Source organism: Canis aureus, chromosome 10 (assembly GCF_053574225.1).
Source record: "Canis aureus isolate CA01 chromosome 10, VMU_Caureus_v.1.0, whole genome shotgun sequence".
NCBI lineage: Eukaryota > Metazoa > Chordata > Mammalia > Carnivora > Canidae > Canis > Canis aureus.
Window position 1 is genome coordinate 27,423,695 of NC_135620.1, and position 20,419 is coordinate 27,444,113.

A 20,419-nucleotide genomic window follows, 5' to 3' on the forward strand; every position below is an offset into this window, starting at 1 on the left:
AAAAAAACAAAACACACACAAAAAAAATGCCAATTCTATTCCAGAAATTGAAAAAGAATTCTTTCCAAATGATGACATTACACTGATTCAATAAGAAAGACATTACAAGGAAAACAAAACACTAAAAATCAGTATCTCTCATGAACAGAGATACAAAAATTCTCAGTAAAATTTCAGTAAATCAAATCCAATAATATATAAAAAGGAAACTACATCATGACCAAACAAGGTTATCATGGGAATGCAATGTTGTTTTAACATCATAAGATCAGTGTAATTAACCATATTAATAGATTAAAAAAGAAAACTCACATGATCATCTCAGCAGATGCAGAAAAAGCATTTCAGAAAATCTATTATCTGTTCCTGCTAAAATCTCTCAGCAAACTTAGAATGGAACTTCTTCAGCTTCACAAAGGGTATCTCAAGGAACCTGTCACTACAGGTGCCTAGGTAGCTCAGTTGGTTAGGCAGCTGATTCTTGATCTCAGCTCAAATCTTTCTTTTCTTTTCTTTCTTTCTTTCTTTCTTTCTTTCTTTCTTTCTTTCTTTCTTTCTTCTTTCCTTTCTTTCTTTCTTTCTTTCTCTTTCTTTCTTCTTTCTTTCTTTCTTTCTTTCTTTCTTTCTTTCTTTCTTTCTTTCTTTCTTTCTTTCTTTCTTTCTTTCTTAATATTTTACTTATTTACTCACAAGAGACACACAGAGAGAGGCAGAGACACAGGCAGAGGGAGAAGCAGGTTCCCTGTGGGGAGATCAATGTGGGACTTGATCCCAGGACCCTGGAGTCACGACCTAAGCCAAAGGCAGACACTCAACCACTAAGTCACCCAGGTGCCCTCAGCTCAGGTCTTGATCTCAGGGTTATGAGTTTGAGCGTTGGGCTCCATGCTAGGCATGGGGCTTACTTTGACAAAAAAAAAAATAAAAACAAGGGGTGCCTGGGTGGCTCAGTCAGTTGAGAGTCTGACTCTCAGTTTCAGCTTAAGTCATGGTCTGAGGGTTGTGAAACCGGCCCCGTGTCAGGCTCCCTGCTTAGCCAGGAGTCTGCTTGATTCTTTCCCACCCCCTTCTCCTCTACTCCTCCCCTTGACTCATACTCTTTTGCTTTTTCTCTCTCTCAAATAAATAAATAAAATCTATTAAAAAAAAAAAAAGGAAAGAAAGAAACCCATAACTAACATCATATTCAGTGGAGAAAAACTAGATGCTTTTCCCCTAAGATCAGTTACAAGGTAAAGTGTTCTCCATAATTTTTAAGATTGCAAAGGAGTTCTCATACCAAAAAAAATTTGAAAAGTATTAATCTAGGAAAAAGGAGAAAACTGATAATACAAGAGGGAGAAAAAGAGCAGATTACTGCAGGAGCAGGCAAGAGGAGATGCTTCCATGTGACTCAGGGTTTTTGCAAAATCTTTATAATGGCCTACAGTTTCTCCACTGAATATGATGTTAGTTATGGGTTTCTTTCTTTCCTTTTTTTTTTTTTTAAGATTTTATTTATTTGAGACCTGTCCTGCTACCTGCTCTCTGCCTTCATCTACCACTCTGTACCTGCTCACTTTACTCCAGCCACACTGACCTTCTTGCTGTTCCATGAATATGCCACGCACAGCCCCACTTCTGAAGCATTGCATTTGATCTTCTTTCTGCCTAGAAAAACTCATCCCTTCTGATAACTGTTTGGCTCCCTCACTGCTTCAGAAGTCTGCTCAAATGTCATTCTCAGAGAGGTCTTCTGTAATCTACACAACTTATAAAAAATATCAACTCCCACTATACTCCATCCCAGGCCAGGTGCTCCCTATTCTCTTTAACCTGCTTTTTTACTGTAGTATTTCACCGTCTGTCATATTATAAATGTGTTTCTTTTTTTTTTTTTTTTAAGATTTTACTTATTTATTCATGAGAGACACAGAGAGAGAGAGAGAGAGAGAAGAGAGAGACAGAGACACAGGCAGAGAGAGAAGCAGGCTCCATGCAGGGAGCCCGATGTGGGACTTGATCCCCAGACTCCAGGATCACTCCCTGAGCTGAAGGCAGGCGCTTAACCATTGAGCCACCCAGGCATCCCTGTATTTGTTTCTTTGTCTGACCAGACAAAGAAACAAATTCCTCCTGACCAGAATATAAGCTGTACAAAAGCCCAGACTTTATCACTACTGTATCTGCATCATTACTGAATGAATGATGGATGGATGGATGGATGGATGAATAGGAGGAAGTGCAGAAGGGGAGGGAGTTCAGATAGGAGAAGGGACACTTTGTTCAGAATAAGAGGGAAGGCAGTTATATGGGTATGAAAGCAGATAGGATGCTATATTTGGTGAGAGAAAAAGGTAGTTTTCTTCTGACTGCTTTTGTCTTCCCTTAGAAATAAAAACACTTCAAATTTCTAAAGTCATCCTTGATCCTATCCTTCCTTCACTGCCTATATCCAACCCATCAAGTCTTGTCTGTTCTGTATTCAAAATACCTTCTAAATTCATCCATTTCTGTCTCTGTAGCCACCACCTTAGTCCAGGCTACAACCAACCCTCCTTGAGACTACCACAATAGCTTCCCATCCTATTCTCACCTGATTCCAACATCTCTCCTCCTTCGAACCCTTAATCCTCTCTAATCCCTTTTTCATCTAGCAATGAGAGGACTTCATAAAACAAACCAGGTCCCATCATTCCTCTGATGAATACCCGCTAATGGCTTCCTAATGCACTTAGAATAAACTCCATACACTCACCATTGCTCTAAGGCCCTGCACAGTCTATCCCCTGCTTACCTCTATCGTCCCACCTCAGGCAACTCTCTCCCTTCCTCACACTGGCTTCCTTGTACACACCAAGATCTACTCAACCTTGGGACCTTTGCACCTACAATATTCCCTCCTCATGGATTGCTCTTGCCTCGAGTCATGCCATATATGTTTCGTGCACAGCTAGCGTGACCAACCCATCTAAATCTGTCTGGGATTTTCCAGTTTCAGCACTGAAAGGCCCAGGTCATGGGAGCCTCCTCAACGGCACACAAATGGGGACAGTTTATCAACCTGTTCTCAGCTAAATATCTCTTGCTCAAAGAGGCCTTTCCTATTTATTCCCACTTAAAGGTCCCCTTTTATTAGTGTTTATCTCAGTCCCCATTTTGTTTCCTTCATTATACTTGGACAATTTGCAATAATTAAATTATCTTGTCTCTTATGGCAGCCATTTGCAATTTGGCTAAAACTGGAGATTTAGTAAAATCTTAAATTAGATGGAAGGCAGCCCTGACTCCTGATAAGGAGGTCAAAGGGGGACAGATATTCCCTTTTCCATTCTCTTATAATCAACCAGATATTCCTGACTGGATTTTGAAACTTGAGGAATAATACAAAAGTATAGGGTTGGCTGAGTCTTTTTTATGGTTGTAGCATCACAGTGGAGAATATAGAGGGTGGCAGCAAATGGTCCAGAGCAATAGAGTCCAGCAACAGGTTGGATTATCTTCTGGGGCAGGGGGCAGCAATGGTGACACTAACTATTCAGCCAGCAGGTGGTGATATCCCAAGCATGAGGACCCCACAGCAGCATTTGGCCAGGTCTTACCTTGTTTTCCAGCCTTCCTGGTAATTCTGAATTCCTCAATACCCTCCAGAAAATCCCTTTTCTGCTTAAGGTAACTAGAAATCAGTTTGTTTTATTTGCAACCAAGAACTCTAAATTAGAACACTTATCAACTTGACAAATGTGAGTTTGTTGTTTTTGTTGATGTCTCCTTGACAAGCATATGAACTCCAAGAGGACATAAACCTAGTCTGTATTGTTCATCATTGTACTACCCGTGCCTAACACAGGGCCTGACAACCTGCACTTTATAAATATTTTTTAAATGAATACATCAGAAATCACTAACGTTATACAAATCTCCTTGCTTTGTCAGGTATCTATTTCCACTGAGCATCAAAGTGATAAACTCAATAATGAAAATCCCTACTCCTTTTCTGTTCTAAAACTTACTACTATGCATATTCATATACAGTATGCCCTCACCTGAAAATGATGTTGTAAGAGTCACAATGCATTAAAATGAGCACATAAGGGGACTTAAGTTTTTTAAACACCAAAAAAAAAAACCAACCAAAAAAAAAAAAACAAAACCCTCAAAAAAATACCTGAAAGCCAGATGCTTTTCTTCCACATAAACAAAATTTCCAGAGTACTACCTGGAGTTAGTCTATTTTAAACCTACTCTTCTATACTATGTTAAACAACTCAGAATGACGTTTCTAAGATGATAAAAGACCTTTAGGAAGGAAAGAACCAACCATATCCCCTGTACTGATTGTTTCTTAAAAACAGACTAACCACATAAGACAAATTTTCAACAATAGAATTGAAAACAAAAGATTTTCTTTTTAATCAACATTAAATTTAATTACTAGTTAATCCTAGTTGAGATTTGACTATTTCAGCTACATTTTACAAATATGAAGACTAACATATATTCGTAAGAGTCCCACTAAATGTTCGCTTTCCATTGCTCTTTTTTTCCCCAGAAGGCCTAGCAACTTTTCTCATGCTAACTATCCTTAAACTTGCTGTTTTTCTGCATATTATCCTCCATTATCAGCGAGTCCTCAAAAATGTTTGTTTTAGGAAGGTCGCTGTCAATTCTCCCAATACTCATCTTGTCTTTTTCAGATTATACCTTGGTTCTGTTGTCTTCTCACAAATCAATAACATTAAACCAAAACAGGATTTAATACTGCATTATACACCTAGGATTTCAAACTTCAGGGCACATCAAAATCACTTGGAGGGGTTGTTAAAACAGACTGCTGGGCCCCACCCTCACAGTTTCTGATTTAGGAAGTCTGGGATGGGGCCCAGAAATTTGCATTGCTGAGAAATTCCTATCTGATACAGATGGTGCTTCTCCAGGGACCATACTTTATAGAGGGCTCTAGATCTGACTACCCACTATACTAACACTAACCACACATGGCTATCTGCATTAATTAAAACAAAAAATTTAAAACTTCAGTGTCTAGTGGCATTAGTCACATTTTAAGTGCTCAAAAGCCATAGAGTAGCTACTATATTGGATAAATATAAAGATTTCCATTATCTCAGAAAGTTTTACAGCATAGCAGTGTTCTAGATAATTGATTCACCATCCTTCCTAACACTTCAGTCAATTTAAACTCAGGTATTTAACCTTACCATCTTTACGCAAAAAGCAAATGTTGGGGGCAGCCCGGTGGCTCAGCGGTTTAGTGCGGCCTTCAGCCCAGGGTGTGATACTGGAGACCTGGGATCGAGTCCCACGTCGGGCTCCCTGCATGGAGCCTGCTTCTCCCTCTGCCTGTGTCTCTCTCTCTCTCTCTGTGTTTCTCATGAATAAATAAATATTAAAAAAAAAAAAAAAAAGCAAATGTTGGGATGCCTGGATGGCTCAGTTGTTTAAGCATCCAACTCTTGATTTCAGCTTAGGTCATGATCTTGGGGTCCTGGGATGGAGCCCTGTGTCAAGCTCCAAGTTTGGTGCAGAGTCTGCTTAGGATTCTCTCTCCCTCTCCTTCTGCCCCTCCCCCTGCTTGCTCTCTCTCTCTCTCAAATAAATAAATAAAATCTAAAAAAGAAAAAGAAAAAAAAAGGGGGCAACCCAGGTGGCTCAGTGGTTTAGCGCCGCCTTAAGCCCAGGGCCTGATCCTGGAGACCCAGGATCCAGTTCCACATCGGGCTCCCTGCATGGAGCCTGCTTCTCCCTCTGCCTGTGTCTCTGCCTCTCTCTCTTTCCCTCTCTGTGTCTCTCATGAATAAATAAATAAAATCTTTTTAAAAAATTGAAAAAAAAGAGAAGGAATGCTCAATGGCCTTGATGTCTTTAGCAAAGTGAAAGTTGCAGTAATCTGATGATTCAGGCGAGAGTGTTAGGTGATGGTCTTGAAGAGTTTGGAGAAAGTTATAATCAACTTCTGGAAGCCACAGAAGGGAATTATTAAAAGGCTAATGAAATGATATTTGTAAGGTTTTATGTAATAGACTGCATGGCATAGTGTGCTATTGCCTAGAAGCAAGATTGGAGACTGGAACTCCCAGGATGATTAAGTTATGGTAGGAGGTTACTAATGGCAGATGAAAAAGGGGTTGACTTAGCATAGGTGATGGTGAAAGTAACAGAGAAGTAGATAATGATGGATCAAAGCCTGGATAAGGAGCCAAATGTCTCACTGGGTAGACTCAGTAAAATAAGAACAGTAATATGGTTGAAGGTTGCTGAGGAGGAAGAAGCATCTGGTTTGGGAACTTTGGAGAACTAGGGGAGATTTTAGTTAATTAAGGACATGCCAAGTTTGAATTCTTGATGGTAGAGTAATAGAGGAGGGTTGCAAAATTTTGTTTTTCTTGGGTTTTTTTTTTTTTTGTTGTTGTTGTTGTTGTTTTTTGGTCCCTGTTTGTTGAGAAACTGATATGGAGTGCAGGAGAAGCTTGGTGCGATTATTTAAGAAGTTATGGAGTCCCTCTCTGAAGGGTTTTCAGTTTTTAGAACACTGTATGAATGTGGAGTATCTTGAGAGACTAGAGTGGGAAAGAAAAAAATGAGAGGCAAGTAATAATAGTAGGTCCAGTTTATTGACTACTTGTACTGGGCATTGTGTGCTAAGCTGTTTACATTCATTATCACATTTCATTTTCATGTCAGTCCTGAAATAGAAGCATAATGCTCTTTTATTTTCTTTCTTCTCTCTCTTTTGTTTTTTCTTTAGTATGATCCCTTTGAGGAGGAACATAAGACCATAGGATAAAGGCTGTTAACTAAGGTCACAAAGTTAGCCATTGGCAGAGTCAGGATTTAAGCTGAGATTTGCTTGACTTCCTTCTGAGCTGGTATTTTTAGCAGTATTGTAATGTCTTTTGCTGAATATACCTGGGAGGTAAAAATTGTCCCAGGAACATGTTATAATGACATTTGCTTTTTTTTTTTTTTAAGGTTTTATTTATTTATTCATGAGAGACACAGAGAGAGAAAGAGAGAGAGGCAGAGACACAGGCAGAGGGAGAAGCAGGCTCCATGCAGGGAGCCCGATGTAGGACTCGATCCTGGGTCTCCAGGATCAGGCCCTGGGCTGAAGGCAGCGCTAAACCACTGAGCCACCCGGGCTGCCTGAGCATCCCTTCTCTACCAGTCTTTATAACTCCACACATTTCGGTCCTTATCCTACAATAATTAAGCACTTATATCACATTATAATAATCCAGCATTAGTGATTGGCAAGTATTGTTCTAAATGCTTTATGTACAATTAACTCATTTCATCATCACAACAACCCTATGAAATAGTTATCAAAATCTTTTCTTTTATGTAGATTAAGAAATTGAAGCATAGGGAAATCATATGACTTTACCCATACTGATAGAGAGCCAAGTTATGGAACCCAGGGAGCCTGGACCCAGGATCTGTTACTTTCTAGACCAATATGCTCCATTGACTCCCATGCTCTTGACATTTCCCTATAATCCCACATAATCTCAAAGTAACCTTTTTTCTTTTTTTTTTTTTAATTTTTTATTTATTTATGATAGTCACAGAGAGAGAGAGGCAGAGACACAGGCAGAGGGAGAAGCAGGCTCCATGCACCGGGAGCCCGATGTGGGATTCGATCCCAGGTCTCCAGGATCGCGCCCTGGGCCAAAGACAGGCGCCAAACCGCTGCGCCACCCAGGGATCCTCAAAGTCACCTTTCAACAGGGGCTAGGAATGGTGATCACACAGGGTTAGCTTTAGCTATTATGTTTTAGTTTTTTTCAAGGAGAATATATTTCCTACTAACGCCTCTAACTCAAATGTCCAAAACAGAATGCATCTGATTCCCTTTGAATCCATCCTTCTTTTTCAAATTCATTGCAATGTCAGGACTGCTCTAGTTACTCAAGTTAAAGTTAAAAGCAGCACCCTACTAAACATCTAGGTCCTTTTTCTTTCTTTCTTTTTTTTTTTTTAAGATTTTATTTATTTATTTATTCATAGAGACACAGCTAGAGAGAGAGAGAGGCAGAGACACAGGCAGAGGGAGAAGCAGGCACCATGCAGGGAGCCTGATGTGGGACTCCATCCCAGGTCTCCAGGATCACACCCTGGGCTGCAGGCGGCGCTAAACCGCTGCGCCACCGGGGCTGCCCTCTAGGTCCTTTTTCATGCCACTATGACATTCTATTATTGTGGGTATTGTTTTGCTTCTGTTGTCTATCTTCTAAACTAGAAAAAATATAAGCTCTGTGAAAGTTAGGAATCTTGACCATCTTTTTTTTCTTTTTTTTTAAATCACTTTTTTTTTTTTTAAGGTTTTATTTATTTATTCATGCGAGACACACAGAGAGAGGCAGAGACACAGGCAGAGGGAGAAGCAGGCTCCATGCAGGAAGTCCAATGCAGGACTCGATCCTGGGCCCCGGGCCGAAGGCAGGCGCTAAACCACTGAGCCACCCAGGGATCCCAAATCTTGACCATCTTTTTTTTTTTTTTTTTAAGATTTATTTATTTATTCATGAGAGACACACAGAGAGAGAGAGAGAGAGGCAGAGACATAGGCAGAGGGAGAAGCAGGCTCTTTGCAGGAGCCTGATGTGGGACTCGATCCCAGATTCCAAGATCACGACCTGAGCTGAAGGCAGCCGCCCAACCCCTGAGCCACCCAGACGTCCCCCAAATCTTGACCATCTTAATCATGACTCTGTCTTCAGTTCTAATATAGCACCTGGTGCATATCAGTCTCATAATAAATATTTATCAAGGGTTTTATAGCTTACATTTGTTTTTATTAACAATAATAAAATATATGAAATATTATAAACTGCATTTAATACCTAATCATATTCACAGAAATCCTACTGAGGAAGTATATCTCATTATTATGCTCTCTATCTTACAAGTGAGAAACTGAGCCTTAGACTGGTTAAGTATCTTTCTCATGTTCATAACACTAAATAAGAGAATGACCTGGACTACAATCCGAGGACTTAACTATAGCACATTTGCCTGTCTAATCAATAAACTTAAAAAACACTCTCCTATACATATTTATTTTGAAGGAATTAAGTTGATTTGGAAACGCTAAATGTTTCAGAATCTCTTTGACATATCAGTACATGACCAATAAGCCACAGGCTTCCAGTATGCCTCCCAGGAACAGGGAGGATATACTGTAAAACACCTGAAAAATCATGCTAGGTATGTTCCAATAGTAATGACTATTATTCTGGAAGCATCACTTATGCCAAATTACATTGATGGTGATGTACTCAAACTACTAACTGGAAACTTCTCAGCAGTAATATGGTTAACACATAAATCCCACCATTCAGGTAGCCCTTAGAGTACAGAGACCATGTCCTCTTGATCTCTGCAGACCTACCACTCAGTACAGTGGCTAAAACCCAATAGACACACAAGATTGTTTATCCAAGATTGAAGGAATATGGAAATGCAGATATCAGACAGTACTTTACCTTGCCCTCTTCTTGATCTTCCAGAGAAAACGTCATCAATTCCTCAAAAATCTCCACTGCCTGATCTTCTAGTTCTGGATTTTTATCCAATTTTGGAAGTGTAGTAATGGGACTGCCCAGATATTTTATTTCACTTTCCAAAATGTTTCCATGGTCCTGTCAATCATATTAAAATTATTCACAATATTAATATTAAAAGTTATTCAGGATCCTTACCTTATATAATCCACAAAAACTAACTCAAAATGAATCAAAGACCTAAATATAAGAGCTAAAACTATAAAATTCTTAGAATGGTGGGCAAAGTTCGTAACAATGGATTTGGCAGTGATTTCATGAATATGACACAAAAGCATCAGCAACAGAAAAAAAAATGGACAAATTAGACATTGAAATTAAAAACTTCTGTGCAGGGACGCCTGGGTGGCTCAGCGGTTGGGCGTTTGCCTTTGGCTCAGGGCGTGATCCGGGAGTCCTGGGATCAACTCCCACATCAGGCTTCCTGCATAGAGCCTGCTTCTCCCTCTGCCTGTCTCTCTCTCTCTCTCTCTCTCTCTCATGAATAAAAAAACAGAAAACAAAACAAAACAAAAACTTCTGTGCATCAAAAAATACCAAGAAAGTAAAAAGGCAATGCCCAAATGGGAGAAAATATTGGCAAATTATATGTCTGATAAGGGATGATTAATATCTAGAATATATTTAAAAACTCATGCAGCATAATATAGTAAAAAAAAGATTTAAAAATGGTGCAGCTGCTATGGATAACAGTAGAGTGTTTTCCCCTCAAATTAAATATAGAATTGTCATATGATCCACTAATTCCATTTCTGGGTATATACTCCAAAGAATTGAAAGCAAAGATTTGAACAGATATTTGTACACCAATATTCATTATTCACAATGAAAAAGGTTGAAACAACCCAAATGTCCAACTAACAAATTAATAGATAAAAGGAATGTGGTATAGACAGACCATGGGCTATTATTCAGCCATAAAAAGGAATGAAATTCTGAAACATGCTACAACAAAAATGAATCTTAAAGACATTGTACTAAGTGACATAATTCAGAGACAAAAGGACATATAATTTATGACTCCACATCATGAAGTACCTAGACTAGTAAAATTCATAGACAGAAAACAGACTAGAGGTCACCAGGGGTGGAAGGCAGGGAGAAATGGGGGAGTTATTTTTTAATGAGTAGAGACTTTCTATTCTAAATGATGAAAAAAAAAACCTGGAAATGAACAGTGGTGATGGGTGCACAACATTATGAATGTATTTAATGTTGCTGGATTGTACATTTAAAATTGGTTAAAATGGCAAATTTTATGTTATGTATACTTTACCACATTAAAAGATACACACACATAGAGGAGACTATCCAATAATTTACCATGCTCCAAGTCTTCTTTATCTCCAAGAAATAAAAAACCTAGGGGGTTGGGGTGACTGGGTGACAGGCACTGAGGGGGGCACTTGTTGGGATGAGCACTGGGTGTTATGCTATATGATGACAAATTGAACTCCAATAAACAAACAAACAAAAAAAAACAAGAAAACAAACAAAAAACCTAAAACACAGTCAATCTATGTAGGATGGGCCGCGTTAAAATGACTTTTCCTTAGGATTGAGATTAGACTCTAAATCTCTGGAGTATCTTGAATCCACTGTCTATTAAAAGCAAGTTAAGGGATCCCTGGGTGGCGCAGCGGTTTGGCGCCTGCCTTTGGCCCGGGGCGTGATCCTGGAGACCCCGGATCGAATCCCACATCGGGCTCCCGGTGCATGGAGCCTGCTTCTCCCTCTGCCTGTGTCTCTGCCTCTCTGTCTCTCTCTGTGTGACTATCATGAATAAATAAATAAAATCTTTAAAAAAAAAAAATAAATAAATAAAAGCAAGTTAAGTGCCTGGGGAACTTAAGACTCCAGTAGCTAAAGGGACAAAGGAAACACAGTCATTTACAAGGGGAAATGTACATGGCTAATATTCACATGAAATTACTACTAATTGTTTTTAACATAAAATAAAACATTTTACCAATCTAATTAGCAGTTAAAATAATAAAAACATTTAGGGCAGCCCCGGTGGCGCAGCGGTTTAGCGCTGCCTGCAGCCCAGGGCGTGATCCTGGAGACCCAGGATAGAGTCCCACATCAGGCTCCCTGCATGGAGCCTGATTCTCCTTCTGCCTGTGTTTCTGCCTCTCTCTCTGCCTCTCTCTCTCTGTCTCTCATGAATAAATAAAATAAAATCTTTAAAAAATAAAAAATAAAAACAGATCATTTATCCAAAGACCTATAGATTGTTAACAAATATGTAAATTCTCACAACTTTTTGGGAAAGGAATCTGGCCATATATATATCAAAAATCTTAAAAATATATGCTTTAACCTCCTAATTATAATTCTTGGTACTAATCCTAGAGAAAATATTTTGAAATATAGGTAAGGATTGATGCTCAAGAACTTACATAATAACGTTACTTGTAAAAGCAAAATATCGACACCACTAAGTGACCAAAAATAGGGAAGTACATATATTATGGTCCATTTGTTAGAGTAAAAGCATCTATGAAAAAATAACGTTTACTAGGAATTTCAATATTAACTCTAAAAAATGGGATACAAAGTTATATATACGTAATATGACTTTGGAAAACTATACCAAAAGATTGTAAAGAAACGAAGTAAAATGTTAACAGCAGTTTTCCCTCTAGGAGGTAGCTATTTTCTTTTTTATACTCTTATATTTTTAAACCATTTTCACAATGGGCACAAAGTACTTTTAAAATTGGGGAGGGGGATGCCTGGGTGGCTCAGCGATTGAGCATCTGCCTTTGGCTCAGGTCGTGATCCTAAGTCCAGGAATCGAGTCCCACATTGGGCTCCCTGCAAAGAGCCTGCTTCTCCCTCTCTGTCTCTCTCTCAGTGTCTCTCATGGATAAATAAATAAAATCTTAAAAAAAAAATGGGAGGGGAGGGAGCTACATGAAGAATAAAAGAAAATATGTAAAAGGCCTAAAAATTTTTTTTCCTCCTTAAATTTAAATAAAAAGATCAGAAGATGTGTCTCCTCCCTTTTCTAGAGTTATTTCTCCAACCCCTTTTCTCACCCAAGCAAGCCTAGAAAAATTCAAAGGGTTGTAAATGCGATCTGCCATCCTATAATCCACAACACCTTAGCAGACCCTTGATGAGGATGTTCAGTGACTCACTGGGAGAGAAAGCGGAGACATGTAAGGCTCCCCTGGTGTCTTTCGAAACTTAAGGCTCCTGGGTGCCCACCCCAAGGACTTCAAAGTGTTGTTCTCCTGCACAAGAAGAACTACTTTGTCTGGAGGAAGACAAGTGTCAGCAAGCCCTGCCAAACACATTTCATCAGGAGAAGCCATGAATAACCCTCACAAAACACATTGAGAGTAATCAAAGTTGATCCTATATCCTGATGATACAAATTATGGTTTGAATTTGACGTATGATATTTAGATTTGCTTTGGAGGATACTAATTTTACAATCACAAGCCAAAGGAAGGGAGAAGAGGGGAGCCTGAGCAGGGAGGGGATGGTGAGATTTTTAAAAAGTCATCATAAGGACAGTATCAAATCATCTAGAAAAAGCGGAGTAGAACAGTCAAAAACATGGGTATAACTTAGTCAATGTGAGGAAAGAACAGCAGCTATCTTTTATATACATTGACATGAGGGAAAGGATGGGAAGCAGGGAAAAGAAAAAGATGGCTAGTTGAAGGGATTATTTAGACAATTATCTTGGTGATTAGGTAATGCTGTAGAGCCCAGTTAAACTTAGAACTGATGGTGGGGAGGGCACCTGGGTAACTCAGTGGGTAAACATCTGACTCTAGGTTTCAGCTCAGGTCAAGATCTCAGGGTCATGGGATCAACCCTGCCTCAGGCTCTGTACTCAGCAGGAGTCAGCTTGTGGATTCTGTCCCTCTCCCTCTGCCCCTTCCCTTGTACTCGCTCAGGTGTGCTCTCTCTCTGTCAAATAAATAAATATGGGCACCTGGGTGGCTCAGTTGGTTAAGCATCTGCCTTCAACTCAGGTCATGATCCCAGGATCCTGGGTTCAAGCCCCATGTTGTTCTCCCTGCTCAGCGGGGAGTCTGCTTCTCCCTCTCTTAGCTTCTTCCCTGGCTCATGCTGTCTCTCACTCTCTCTCTCTCAAATAAATAAAATCTTTTTAAAAATAAACAAATCTGGGGATCCCTAGGTGGCGCAGCGGTTTAGCGCCTGCCTTTGGCCCAGGGAGCGATCCCGGAGACCGGGCATCCAGTCCCGCGTCTGGCTCCTGGTGCATGGAGCCTGCTTGTCCCTCTGCCTTTCTCTCTCTCTGTGACTATCATAAATAAATAAATAATTAATTAAAAAAAAAAAAAGAAAATAACTTTCTTTAAAAAAAAATAAAAAATAAAAAAAATTAAACAAATCTTGGGCAACCGGGTGGCTCAGTGGTTTAGCGCCGCCTTCAGCCCAGGACCTGATCCTGGAGACCCAGGATTGAGTCCCACGTCGGGCTCCCTGCATGGAGCCTCCTTCTCCTTCTGCCTGTGTCTCTGCCTCTCTCTCCCTGTGTCTCTCTTGAATAAATAAATAAAATCTTAAAAAAAATAAAATAAAATAAACAAATCTTAAAAAAAAAAAAAAGAACTGATAGAAGGCCTGAGGCTCACACAAAAAGGCCCATGGCTTTCTCAGAATATGGGCTAATAAGTTGGACTAAGGGAGAAATAAAAATAAAGAAGACCTATGCATGAAGCCATTCAAAGAGTATGTGAACAACTTATATACATTACCTTTATCTGTTTAAAGAAAATAGTTCTAAATTCCCAAACTACAGTAACAGAGATTTTTGTCCTTAAATCAATCAACTGAACATGGAGTAATAATGATGACCCGCTGTGGAAGACTTGCAGCTAAGTTTATGTTCTAGGGTCAAGTCCTGAAAAAACAAACCATAAAGAATTTTTTGTCTATAGTGTTGCAGTTTGCTTGTTTGCAGCACTTGACACATAGGGTCCTAGGCTCTCATAATGATACTGATGAGTTGCTGCCCTCACAGCAAGAAAAGTGCTAATGTATATAGGTTTCCCGTTTAACACTCACATTTTCTTTCTTTGCGGATGAGCGACATATTGCATCTTTCTTTCTCTTGCCATGATCCAAAGCATTTGGAGTGCTACAAAACAGTTGTGCCTACAAGAGAATGTTTTCTGAGAAAATCCAGCATCCAAGAGCCACAGATAAGCTGGAAAGCTTCTGTCTCCCAACTGAGAAACAAACCCAAACCCAAGAAAGAGGTGCTACTCACTGGGCTGCATTTTATAAGGTGCTGGTGATGACTCCTGTAGACCAAAAAAAAGCTGTGCAGTTAACACCAAATACTATTCAGTTATTCGTCAGTGGCTTGAGGCATCCCAAGTTTTCCTTTTTTCCATGCTGGGAACCCTATACCTAGTCGATGGGTCTCTTTCAGTAACAATGTGTCTCTACTTCTGTGTTAAGTATGAAAATGTTGAGTGACATCCTGGGAATAAGGCACTCATTTCACATGCATAATCATACAAACAGATATGCGTCAAAGATGATGAGTTTATTCTACATCTTACAGTCACAATTGACTAATTTTTCAGCATTGGCTACTGGGAGCTAATTTTTTTTTAAAGATTTATTTATTTATGATAGACAGAGAGAGAGAGAGAGAGAGGCAGAGACACAGGAGGAAGGAGAAGCAGGCTCCATGCCGGGAGCCTGACGCAGGACTTGATCCAGGGACTCCAGGATCGCACCCTGGACCAAAGGCAGGCATTAAACCGCTGAGCCACCCAGGGATCCCCTAATATTTATTTTTTATGAAATACTATCCTTTCTGCCAGGATTTTATCCAGTCTACATGGACTAGGACATTTTAAACAAGCCAAAGAAACTACAAGCAATCCAAAATGAAACTTTCACATGTACTATTAAAAATAGTCATGGAGGGGTACCTGGCTGGCTGTCACTAGAGCATGTAACTCTTGATCTCGGAATTCTGAGTTCAAGCCCCACGTTAGATGTAGAGATGCCTTAAATATAAAAAAAATGTTTTGAACCGTTGGGTGGCTCAGCGGTTGAGCATCTGCCTTCAGCTCAGGATGTGATCCTGGAGTCCCGGGATTGAGTCCCATATTGAGCTCGCTCTTTGCATGGAGCCTGCTTCTCCTCTCTGCCTCTCTGTCTCTCTCATGAATAAGTAAACAAAATCTTTTTTTAAAAAAATTTATTTATTTATTCATGAGAGACACAGAGAAAGAGGCAGAGACATAGGCAGAGGGAGAAGCAGGCTGCTCGCAGGGAGCCCAATGTGGGACTCTATCCTGGATTCTGGGATCACACCTTAAGTCAAAGGCAGACTCAGCCACTCAAGCATCTGCCTTTGGCTCAGGTCATGATCCTGGGGTCCTGGGATCAAGTCCCATGATCTCGGCCTATGTCTCTGTCTCTTGTTGTATCTCTCATGAATAAATAAATAACATCTTTAAAAAAATAATAAAAAAAATTTTTGGGATGCCTGGGTGGCTCAGCAGTTGGGCACCTGCCTTTGGCTCAGGTCATGATCCTTGGATCCAGGATCGAGTCCCACATTGGGCTCCCTGTGAGGAGCCTGCTTCTCCCTCTGCCTGTGTCTCTGCCTCTCTCTCAGCCTATATTTCTCATGAATAAATAAATAAATCTTATAAAAAATAATAAATAAATAAATTTTAAAGATAAAATCTTTATTTTTTTAAAAAAGATTTTATTTATTTATTCATGAGAGATATAGAGAAAGAGAGACAGGTAGAGGGAGAAGCAGGTTCCATGCAGGGAGCCTGACATGGACTAGATCCTGGGTCTCCAGGATCAGGCCCTGGGCTGAAGGCAGTGCTAAACCGCTGAGCCACCCGGGCTGGCCCTAAAGATAAAATCTTTAAAAAAAAATAAAAAATAAAAAATAAAATTAAATAAATAAATAAATAAATAATTTAAAAGTCATGGAATGCTTCCACTAGTGCACTATAGTGGCACCCAATTCACCTACACATGGAAGGATAAAGTTCTAAAAAGATTAAAACAGGACAGCCTGGGTGGCTCAGTAGTTTAGCCTGCTTCTCCCTCTGCCTGTGTCTCTGCCTGTCTGTATGTCTCTCTTGAATAAATAAATAAAATCTTAAAAAAAATAAATAAATAAAACAGTCAAATGTAAACTTTACAAATAAGCCCAGGTAGTTAAGAAGTTGAATTAAAATTACTTTTCATTTCTTAAGGATTCCCCAGTTGAACATTTGGATCTCCAACAAAAAATCCCCATGCTAAAAAAAAAAGAAAAAAATTCCCCATGCTGTGAATAATAGTACTAAACATTATAAAATGCTTGGGATGTACTAACTTTCATCCTTAGAAGAGCAGTTATGAGAAGTACTATTAGTATTATCTCCATTGTTATGCATTACAAATAAAGAAACTGAGGTCCAGTGAAGTTAAAGAAACTCTTCGGAGTCATAGCTGGTGGTGACATAGTAAGCCACTGGAACCTAAGTGCTCTAACATAGCACTATTCACATGCAGGTAAGAGCTGATGCCTAAATACAATTTACCATTTTCTTTCATTTTTAAAAATAATATGGATTGTATATAATGGTTAAAATGAATTATTTAGATCCAGGAAATTTAAAAGACCTTTCAAGGGAAGGATCCAGGCCTTCAAGCCCACTTACACTCAAAGCAAAAGGTTCCAGAGTCTGCATAGTATAAAAACCCTGTGCCACTGCTAAAAAGGCTTTAGCAAGGGGTTCATTTAGTAAAAGAACTTACATCCCAACTAAACGTATTTCCTGAGGTCCTTTAGAATCCAAGTGACCTGTAATCAAATATGAAGAGTTATTCTTGTCCATGCATCCTGTCTTTTCTTCTGGTTATCTTCATTACCAGTAAGCCATATTAATTTCAAAAGCTGATGTTATGAACACAAAGTCTCTTGATAGGTACTAAGTTTATGGTACAAGGTACAAGTTCATGGTAACTTAAGAATTTACATGTGTCACAAAGAAAAAAAAAATGTTGGGAAACAGTGCCCTACCCTAACCAAAAGAGGTTTTTTTTTCATGAGTAGAAAATAATGCTTATCACTCAGAAAATCTAAAAGTAGAACAAATACTAAAATGGTTGACTAATTACTCCTTTTGAGATCAGACCCTACAAAAACAGAAGGTTTAGTTAACAATTATTTATGTTTACTTCTTTGCCTTTCTTAAGACTAGACTAGGACATGAAACGTCTCATTTTAACTACTACTTTCATTCCCACCACCAATCAACAAAAAATTCCTTCCTGTTAAATTTTTCAAATGCAAAGTAACTCCTATTAATGATATTACATTTCTCTTCTTGGCTTATCATTCTCAAAAATCCACCACTAGGTACTCACAGAATTCCAACTTCAGGGAACTCTACCGACTTTTAGCACCTTTCATCTCTATCCAACTACTCTGTTATCTCCCTTAAAAGTTGTTCTTTCCCTTGAGGCTTTTACCTCCCTTCCCCTTACCAGTTTCATCAAGGTCTGCAGAAGTGGTAAGTTGATTGGCAGATATCTCTCCGCTACTGCTAAGATTCGAAAGATCAAGGCAACATTTGGGGGTTCCTCTATTGAGACATAACAATACATCAAGATTCCTATTAGATTGTAATATCCTTAAAAGGCAAAGATCAAAAAAAAATTTTAAAAAGAGGCAAAGATCACATTATCCTCTCAATTTGAAGCACCCCTCCATAGTCATTCACACAATGTGAACAATGTCCAAATAAATCTAGCTGCCTTTTGTAAATATTTCAGAGTAGGCTGAGAAAAATCTCCCACTTTCCTCTACTCCAATAATTCACCATTTCCTCCTCACCAACATACTGAGACAAGTAATTTTTTTCTTAATTGAGAACCAATATTATTGGCTGAAGTTGGCCTTGACCCCACATCTTCTGCCCAGTGCACTGTGAGCACACAGATTTATTTGATTTCTCTTTGGAGTCTCTAGTACTTCTCAGATTTATAGCTCTCCGAGTTTGTTTGCTAGCTGAAGCGTCAGAGCATGGCATGACCAGAATTTAAAATACAATAACACTAGTATAAATATTAATAAAACAACCAACTCATATAATGCAATATAGAGTTTTCAAAAACTTCTCCCAGACATCAGATCATTTGATTCTCACAAGATCCTAGTAAGATAGGAAGAGATTATTTCTATGTCATAGAAAAGAAACCTGAGATTCAAGAGTCACACAATTAGTTAAGGGCAGGGTTTAAAATTTCACCCCTGATCTTCGAGCTGGGTTAATTAAAAAAAAAACAACAAAACAAAACAAAACAAAAAAACAAAGACTGTTCAGAAAAGCAAAGTCGATAAGGTGTGAAAAGATGAATTTACCCAGACAAAATGCTTAGGTTGGCAGAATCACCAAAGTGTTTGTTCACTGGAGTTCTAGGGAGGTCTGGGCAGGTGGTAAAGGAAGTCTCTCTCTCCAGGAGCAGGTTTAACATCTTCCTCTGACTGGATCTAAAACTGGGTCCTGAGCCGGGGCATCCTTCCTGTCCTATGGATGAAATGAATTCTGCAGACATGGCCTCTCAATCCTAAGGGGGGAAAAATAATAATAAAAATTAGCTAGGAGGTGAAAGTCACCTACATAGGTACCCCACAGACTGTCCAGTTTTCACACCTTCTACACCCTTCCCAGCACAGGCCGAGTGGTTCGCAGTGGAGGAGGGGCATCTCAAGTGATAAATCACATAGCTCCACCTGAAGGTGAAATCAAACGCACCCCAAGCGGCTTGCCCTTTTCCTTGGAGCCTGAACTTTTAAAAATCATTAAAAAAAAGAAAAAAATACTTTTTTCCATTAAAAAAATACTTATTTATTCATTTATTCATGAGAGACACAGAGGCAAGGCAGAGGGAGAAGCAGGCTCCCTGCGGGGAGCCCGATGCGGGTCTGGATCGCAGAACCACTGGGCCAGGACCCGAGCCGAAGGCAGATGCTGAACCACGGAGCCACTCACCTCCGCCCTCTTTTATTTTTTTTTAATTTTTAAAAAAGATTTTATTTATTTATTCATGAGACACACAGAGAGAGAGGCAGAGACACAGGCAGAGAGAGGGGAAGCAGGCTCCCTTCACGGAGCCCGATGCGGGACTCGATCCCAGGACTCCAGTACCACGCCCTGGACCGAAGGCAGACGCTCAACCACGGAGCCACCCAGGCGTCCCTCCCCCCTCTTTTAAAGTAAGGCCTACAACCCAAGGTAGGGCTCGAACTCACGACCTCAGGATCAACAGTCCCACGTTCCATCGACTGACCTAGCCAGGCGCCCCAAAACCAAGACGTTAAAAAAGGAATGAAAGAGGGCTTTCACTAGTTCGGGGCCCACACAGCTCGTGACTCGTGAAAGGAAGGAATTTAGGTTTCTTCACTCACGACAAAGACCATTAGGTCCCCTGGAGTTCTGTTTGTGGCGCCCCGAGCCCAAGGGGACGCTGGGGTCTCCGTGATCCCGGCGGAGACAGCTCCGAGCTTACCTCAGGTTGGACCCTGAGATTCACCTTCAGGACAAACGCACCTGGGAGATCAATCACAAGCGAACACTTGAGCAGAATTAAAAGAAACCTGAGGAAAGGAGTGAATTCACCAGCCTACAATTCTGCTTCTAGACAAAAGAGGCTGGAGTCGGGCTTTGCGCTTCTCCCAGGAAACGACCAAAGTGGCGGCCTCCGGGGAAGAGTCCGGAGTCCCAGGGCCTGGCTGTTCAAACCTTCCGCCTTCCCAGTAACCCTATCCCATTCCCCGCAAAGCTGCGCCAGCCAATCTGCGCACGCCCCCACCGCCACAGCCAATCGTT

At 40.0% G+C, this 20,419-nt stretch overlaps 1 protein-coding gene across 17 annotated transcripts in view; it reads right to left on the minus strand.

Moving 5' to 3' along the window:
• Positions 1 to 20,419, minus strand: part of CDC25C (cell division cycle 25C) — a 37,400-nt gene that overhangs the window by 11,047 nt on the left and 5,934 nt on the right. For 8 of the 17 annotated variants that reach the window (XM_077911841.1, XM_077911847.1, XM_077911845.1 and 5 more), the window contains 6 exons: positions 18,952 to 19,157; positions 18,075 to 18,172; positions 17,343 to 17,388; positions 14,824 to 14,857; positions 14,619 to 14,708; positions 9,486 to 9,641 (listed from right to left, as the gene is read on the minus strand). In XM_077911841.1, coding sequence (XP_077767967.1) covers positions 9,486 to 9,641; positions 14,619 to 14,708; positions 14,824 to 14,857; positions 17,343 to 17,388; positions 18,075 to 18,172; positions 18,952 to 19,145 — 618 coding nt within the window. In that variant the 5' untranslated portion in view covers positions 19,146 to 19,157. Of the gene's footprint in view, positions 1 to 9,485; positions 9,642 to 14,618; positions 14,709 to 14,823; positions 14,858 to 17,342; positions 17,389 to 18,074; positions 18,173 to 18,951; positions 19,158 to 19,243; positions 19,390 to 19,998; positions 20,366 to 20,419 lie in introns of those variants that run through there. The other 9 variants (XM_077911850.1, XM_077911837.1, XM_077911854.1 and 6 more) reach the window with 8 other exon arrangements.